Genomic DNA, 7,847 nt, shown 5'->3' on the forward strand with positions numbered 1-7,847 from the left:
TTTCTGAGTTCGAGGCCAGCCTGGTCTACAGAGTGAGTTCCAGGACAGCCAGGGCTATACAGAGAAACCCTGTCTCAAAAAACAAAACAAAACAAACAAAAAAGAATATCTAAACCCTTGAGCCATCTCTCCGGCCCCTCTTCTTTTGTCTTTAACACTCCCGTGTATTCATACTGAATAGTCAGAACAAAGGAGACATTAAATCTGCTTAGTCAGGGTTGTTGGATGCTTTATCTGTAGTAGCCAGTAACTCCCATGCAGTACTTACTTAGTGACCACAGCAACCCTCTACAAAGACGTGGCTTCTCCAACTTATACGTTCATGGATGAGAATTGAAGTGGTTCTTCTAAAAGTCTACAGCTAATGTATGGCAGGGTGTAGACATAGAGAATTGACTTCAGAGTCTGTGTCTTTAATGTCTAAGCTTTTGAAAGGTTATGAAGAAGTAGTGCTTCAGGTAAGACTCACAGACGGAAGACAGAAAGGTGGAGGACGTGTGTGATGTGAGCTGCTGTAAGGGAGTTAACTTAGTGCCTTGTTCTTAAACCACCTGTCACATCAAAAGGTAATTCCTACTTGAGTTCCTGGGGAAGACTGGGACAGAAGTAGAAAGGCTAGTAAGAATCTCTTTTATATGTTTTATGTCATTTTTTTCTTTTTCTTTATACCAAAAATCAAAATTTTATATATATATATATTTCTTTTAAAACTATGGTAAGAAAACTATTAGGGCCGGGGGTGGGGGGTAGTAATATTTCTGTTCTTATGTCTTACAAACTGATGTTCTGCTTAAATTGTAGTTCATAAACATAGTGCATTTATTAAGGAAAGTAGTGGGCAGACAACCTGGAAATGTTCTGTTAGAAGAAGAAAACACTGCATATAGCTGGCAAGCTTAAGAGGAAGTGGATTAATCTTGCCTGAAGCCCGCCCGACAAGGCTCAAATGATTACTGAATAGGCTCAAGGGTGAATGATATGTATGGGAAGCTATAGCGAAAGAATTACTTCTCTGTCACCACTCCCACAAGTTAAGCTCTCCGAGGTTAGGTGTAGTTTAGTGAGAAAGAACTTGATTGGGAAGGCCTCTGCTGGGATTTTCCAGCATGTCTCCGCCCCCCCCACCCCACCCCACCCCCAAAAAAACCCAAGGTGCTGGGTGGGGTTGGTAGCCCAGAACTACTTTACCAGTACAAAGTACATTAGATATATGACTGTTCACAGATAGAAACGGGGTAAGGCTAATGAAATATATTTTTTTAAATTTATTCTTCTGGATTTTATTTGTGGTGTTCCTTAGTCAGTAATGATCACAACTTACTTTATTCTACCTGCAATACCTAGTATGTAAAGAAAATCAGTGTAGCTTGATTACAGTATAAGAAAATACCCCAGGTACCCACTTTATTTTCATCTTAATTCTGGACAGCTATTGGTCACAAGATGGTTTTCAGTACTGCACATTTGTTTCAGTTACATTGTTTCTCTCCCTTTTAAAAAAAGATTTATGAACCAGGCGGTGGTGGCACATGACTTTAATTCCAGCACTCTCGAGGCAGGAGCAGGCAAATCTCTTGAGTTCGAGGCTAGCCTGGTCTACAGAGTGAGTTCCAGGACAGCCAGGGTTCCACAGAGGAACCCTGTTTTGAAAAATCAAAGAAAAGAAGAGAAGAGAACAGAAAAAGAAAAAGATGTCGGCCAAGACCTCAGCCAGCCCCACTGGGCCCTTCAGAGCATCCTTTACATTTTCTGTTGAAGCCAGGCATGGTGACACATACTTGTCATACCAGTGCTCAGGAGGCCAGCCTGGGCTAAATAGTGAGACTGACACATAAACAGAGAGTGGAGAGGCCCAGCACTCAGGAGGCAGAGGCAGTTGGGTCTCTGAATTCAGTCACCTGGTCTACACAGGGAGCTCTCAGCCTGCCATGGCTATGTCGTGGCAATCACATGTAGTTGGGGTTTTTGTTGGCTGGTTTGGTTTTCATTTGTTTGTTTTAAACAGTTTGCACACGGGACCTTGAGTATGCTGGACAAAAAGTAAGTGTTCTTCTCCTGAGAGGTCCTTCCCTGGCTCACCCTCTCGCACTTATCAGCACCAGGGCTCAAAACGTGAGCGCAGCGCGGCCAGGTGTGCTTTAGTGTCGGCTCCTAAGACTCCCGCTGAGTTCATTTCCCCAGGCTTTGAAAGGCTTGGTTGACTCTGATAGAGTGTGCCAGGGTTTGAGAGTTAATTCTGAATCTGCCTTTTCCAGGTCGTTTTAGTATGTATGTATATAAAGAACCTGTGCAGTTCATTGGGGCAGCCCTAAGCATTCAGTTAATATGTGTTAGCTTGAATTCAGTTCATGGAACTAGTAGCTGGGTCTCTAAAGTAACAAAGCATTTTTCTTTTTTCGTTCAAGGTTTATCATGGCTTCCAGCCACACCGTGTTGATGCGGCTGGTAGCTTCAGCGTATTCTATCGCCCAGAAGGCAGGAACCATAGTCAGATGTGTCATTGCTGAAGGAGACCTGGGCATCGTGCAGAAGGTACTACAAATCCTGTCTGTTTCTGCAGTCATGATGTTTGTTCTTCATAGTAGGTAAAGATTGTTGTATTCTAGACCAACTAACAATTACAGTAATGGAGATCACAAGATCCTTAGTTTGGATATCTGCTTTCAAAGTGACTCCAGACTTTATCCAAGATCTTTGTATAGATGACTGGATCTTTTGACTGAAGTTTACCTCCAGAACAGACCGTAATCTATTTCATACAAAAGCATGCAACCTTAGAACATATGACATGTTTGTGAAAATCCATGTCTAGATAAGTATTTCTTATTTCATCCCAGCATGTAGGAGATGAAAGCAAGAGGTTCAGAAGTTCAAGGCCAGCCTTGGCTATATAGTGAGTTCAAGGCCAACCTGAACTATGTGAGACCCTGCTTCAAGCCCACCTCCATTCTCACTCTTTCCCCTCAAAATCAGGATGTCAAAGAGCAGCTTCAGTATCCAGGGTAAACTGAATGCGGCATAGAGTCAGTCATTGATCACTCGATGGACTTTTCTCTCAGGGAGCAAAGCTTGATTTCTTTGGGGGCTGCCACACCCTGGGTCCAGCGAGAGACTCTTTGAACTCTTAGGGGTCTGGGGAGTATGAAAAAAGGCAAAAGACAGGAAAGCGCGCGCACACGAGCGCACACACACACACACACACACACACACACACACACACACACACACGGTAGATGAAGGAAGACAAGCTCCAACAACTTCACACATACATACGTACACGTTCACACATTGGGTTGATAGAGCAAAGTTCTAACCAATTTTACATATACACATACATGCACACGAGCATATACGTGTTTGGTGGATGGAGCAAAGCTCCAGCGAGAAGCTCTTAACAACTTTAGTTTTTCTCCCACGGCTTATATATCCCAGCAAAATCTTTCCAGCAGAATAAAGTTTACGATGTGATTTACATTCTAGTGAACAATTGCAATGAGAATGCATAAGAAAAACATGTTCCCCTATACCCTCACATGATCAAATGCTTTAGGAAATATGGGTTTAAAAAAAGAAACAAACAATTTATTCCCAAGAAAACCTACATACATTTGTAACTAAGTAACTTGTTATAGATTAACAAAGTATAAGCCAGCAAGGTAATTTTCTCAGCCAGTTTCTTTTTATTGTCAGGCTACAATGTGCAGTTACAAAGAAAGGATCAGTTATTTTACTATTCATCTTAAAAAGTAATCTTACATAAATCTTAAAAGAATCACAAAGCTAAACTTTTATATACAAACAGTCACTCATTTCTACTTTAAATCCTTAGGCTGTATTAATATCTACTCATTATCAGTTTTTTATTAAATTATATCAGGAAGCTGAGGGCAAAAATGGATCCCAGATCATCAGCCCAGGTTTAGCAAGAGGGCCATGTCAGTGTCAGTCAGGCTGCTGCTACTGCTCTTGTTCCCTGACCAAACCAAAAAAAAAAAAAAAAAAAAAAAAGCCTCCTTCAACTACTAAGAGTACGCCTTTCTAAGATTTTCTATATCAGAGCCACTGGCAAAAACATCTTAACCTCACTCTACTAACAATCTACTACTCTAAATGCTTTCTAAGGGTGGTGGCCATTGCTTACTGTCTGCATCTCTACGTTCTCTCCAAGGGTGGTGATGGAATCATTAGTCTGCTCCAGCAGCAATGCTTGAAAAAGAAGAAGCAGTCTAGTTGTGAGTGCCAGGGGTGTTTCCCAGTGAGGGGCTTCACACAACGGTAGGTTAGGAAGACTGAGAAGGCAGCGAGCAGAGCGACCGTGGCAGCATGAAGTCCTCAGCTCTGTCCTGGGGGCTCTGCCACTCCGAGGCACACCCATCCCGGCTGGACTGATTCCGTGACTTAGAATCCCAGGAGTTCTAAAGCTGCTTTGCTGTCCCTCTTGCACAGCTCTCAGCAGCAGGGGTTCTTTCTAATACACTGAAGAATCATCTTCAGGATGTCGTGAGTTAGAAGGATGCTTGAGAGGAAGTTAGAGGATTCTCTTCAGACATTGATAATAGAGTTTCAGCTTCACTTTGAAACAGTATAAATCTGTTTCTTCGAGGCAGAGTTTTGTTGTGCTGCATTGGCTGGCCTGGGACTCGCTGTAGACCAGGCTGCTCTAGGACTTCTGGTGACCTTGCTGCTTCTGCTTTCCAAGAATGGGGTTGTAAAAAGCATGTGGCACCACACAGGTGCTTCCCGTCTTTTAGCCCATTTAAAGCAGGGTGGTATCTGGAATCTTATGAAAGAGTTTCTCAATTAGAGAAGAAAATATTCCAAATGATTTAAAAGCACCTTTGCAAACTTGAACTGTTGTGGAACTGGGAATGTAGCTCAGTGGTAGTGACCGCTTGGTGTATGTCAGGTACGTGTGGTCTCCTTTGGCACGCACGCACACATGCGCACGCACACACACACACACACACACACACATACACTTACACACTGTTTCTAAACTATGATTTTTTTTATTGGTATACAGTTTCACATGGTAGTGCAAGCTGATCTCAGATTCATGGCTGTCCTCCTGCCTCAGCCTTCCATGTCCTGATATTATAGACATGCAGTGCCATCCAGCTTCACTTCTCAGTCTTAGCTACTGTTAATTCTCTGAGAATCAGCAAGGGCCATCACTAGTTGATGCATTCGGGGTTATGGCTACGTTATACTCGGGAGTTGGAAGACTGGTTATCCCTAATTGTATTTATATTGAGATTTGCATTCTTTGTTACAGACCTCGGCCACCGACCTGCAGACCAAGGCAGACCGCTTGGTGCAGATGAGCATATGCTCCTCCCTGGCCCGGAAGTTCCCGAAGCTGACAATCATAGGGGAAGAGGTGAGAGGCACATGCCGTGTGGATTCGTACCCGACCTGCCACTGAGTCATATGTATGGTTAGTCTTAGCGTTGGTGCTAATGTTCCAATACAAAGCGATCATTTCCCTGACTTTATGATATTTTGGTCCACTTACAGGCTAAGTCTCCATTCCTAGTGATGGGAGCTATGGTCACCATTGTAATGAATACCATACGATGGACTCAGTGGTAGAACGTTGCCTACTGTATGTGAGGCTCTAAGGTGGGAGACATCTCAGTCCTAAGACCATGTGGCTCACATCTGTGAGGCCCTGGGTTGGTGCCCCTGCATCAGCAGTTACATGCGAAGAGTCGGCAGGGTTCTGGAATCTGAGATGCCTGGGCTTGGTTTGCTTGTCTACTTGCCCATCGTTTCAGAAACTGGACTTGTGTACTTACAACTGAAACAATAGATATGCTTTGGTTTTGGTTTTGGTTTTTGGTTTTACGAGACAGGGTTCTCTTGGGTTTTTGTTGTTGTTGTTGTTTTTTTTTTTTTTTTTTTTTTTTATTTTTCTCCGAGACAGGGTTTCTCTGTGTAGCCCTGGCTGTCCTGGAACTCACTCTGTAGACCAGGCTGTCCTCGAACTCAGAAATCCACCTTCCTCTGCTTCCCAAGTGCTGGGATTAAAGGCGTGCGCCTCCACGCCCGGCTTGTTTTTGTTTTTTATTAAGTTAGTTTGTTGACAATTTAGTGCGTACATTTAATACATTCTGATTACCTTTGTACTTTGGATTCTCCTCCCCTACCCTTCCCCCCCCCAACCCTGTCCCATTCCCAAATTCATGACATTTGCTTTATTTCCCTTCCCACTTAGTCTATTCAGGATCATCTGTGTGACCATTTCATTGGGACCATCCATTGGTCATCAGTGGTGCATAGCTGAAAGCAATGGCTTCCCCTTTCCCTGAATCAGTCTTAGGAACTAGTTCTGCAGTGAAGGAGCAGGAGTGCTGGTCTGCGTCTCTCCTGCATCTCGGCTTGACTGTTGGCGGACTCATTCTTTCTCAGACCCAGTACAGTCATCTGTGGCTGTTGAGAGTTCATGATTGCACTGGCTCTCACCCCAGTGATGACATTTTGCAGCCCTTCTCCCCGTTTTCCAGCTCTTGCCATCTTTCTGCCCCCTCCTACAAAGCCTGGTAAGCCTTAGAGGGGAGGTATAAGTGTCTCAGTTAGAGCCGGCGGTCAGCGGTGAGTCTGCCTTAGTGGGCCTTCCTTGATCTCTCCCTCCATTACAGTTCTCTAGAAAGAGGCTCTTCTCTGACTAGGGCTGAGTGGCGGTTCGCTGTGTGAATAAGCATGTATATTTAGAAAGCTGTTTGACACTGTGTGACTTTAGTAAAGCTGTAGAATTTAATTCCCTGAGAGGACTCATGGCCTCCCTTATACACTGAGTGGGTCTCCAGACATGGAGTGTGTTTAAAGTACTAAGCATGGATTCCCGTGCTGGAGTAGACCTCACATTCAATCAAGAGCAGGTAGTTATCCCCCTAACAGTGCCGACACTGTTGTACCAGTGAGCACAGATGGGCAATACTTCTTCTCCAGCAGCCTGCAGAGAAAATGTGTCCGGGTCTGACTTCTCTGTCTCATGCAACCAAAGTGCATGGTGTCGCTAGCAGTAAGGTCTTAGCATCTAATGCTAGTGGGCAACCAAGAAAAATGACAAGTGCCTATATTGTCTTAGAGGCCAGTGGGACCTCCGTGACCAACTTATAAGGAGGTACCACACACACAGCATTTGGGGTTTTAATGAAGCATAATTTCAAAGGGGAGCAGTTTCTAGGTATCTCCCTTCCAACTTAAAAAAAAAAAATGCATCCTAGTTATTGTGAGTAAATTGACAATCAACAGATAAGTTAGTTCCCAACAGTGAGATGTCAGGCCTCTGGGCATGTGGAAGACAGCAGTATTCCATGTGCCAGAATAGCTGGGCTACGGTAGTGCTGTTCTTGGTGTTTTAAGGAATCTCCGCCCAGTTTCCATCTGGCTGCACTGGTTTCCCACCAACAATGAACAAGTTCCTCTTTTCCACACCCTCACCAGCATTGACTGTCTTTTGGTTTCTTCAGGATTGCCATTCTGACAAGACAAGATGAAATCTCAAAGTAGCTTTAATTTGTACTTCCCTTTGTGCTAGTGATGTCAAATACTCTTTTAAATGTTTATTTTTCAATCCTATTACTTTTGAGAATTCTCTGTTCAGTTCCATAGCCCATTTTTGCTGTTATTTGTTGACACAGGGTCTCTCTCTGTACCCATGGCTGTGTAGACCACAGTTACCCCAAAGCTCACAGAGATCCATCTACTTTTACCTCCCAGGCGCTGGGATTAAAGGCATGCAGATTTTTGAAGTTATTAGTATTTATTTGTGACTGGGTGTGTTTCTGTGTTTGATCTGTGTGTGTGGATGGGTGTGTATCTGTGTCTGATCTGTGTGTGTG

General features: G+C 43.7%; 1 protein-coding gene across 3 annotated transcripts in view; it reads left to right on the forward strand.

The window, feature by feature from the left end:
- The window catches only part of Bpnt1 (3'(2'), 5'-bisphosphate nucleotidase 1), a 27,684-nt gene that overhangs the window by 3,598 nt on the left and 16,239 nt on the right, over window positions 1–7,847 (forward strand). For all 3 annotated transcript variants that reach the window (XM_021198741.2, XM_021198742.2, XM_029539381.1), the window contains exons 2-3: window positions 2,406–2,532; window positions 5,276–5,380. In XM_021198741.2, the coding sequence (XP_021054400.1) occupies window positions 2,413–2,532; window positions 5,276–5,380 (225 nt within the window). In that variant the 5' untranslated portion in view covers window positions 2,406–2,412. The remainder of the gene's footprint in view (window positions 1–2,405; window positions 2,533–5,275; window positions 5,381–7,847) is intronic.

The sequence above is a fragment of the Mus pahari genome, chromosome 5 (genome assembly GCF_900095145.1).
Source record: "Mus pahari chromosome 5, PAHARI_EIJ_v1.1, whole genome shotgun sequence".
NCBI classification, from domain to species: Eukaryota; Metazoa; Chordata; class Mammalia; order Rodentia; family Muridae; genus Mus; species Mus pahari.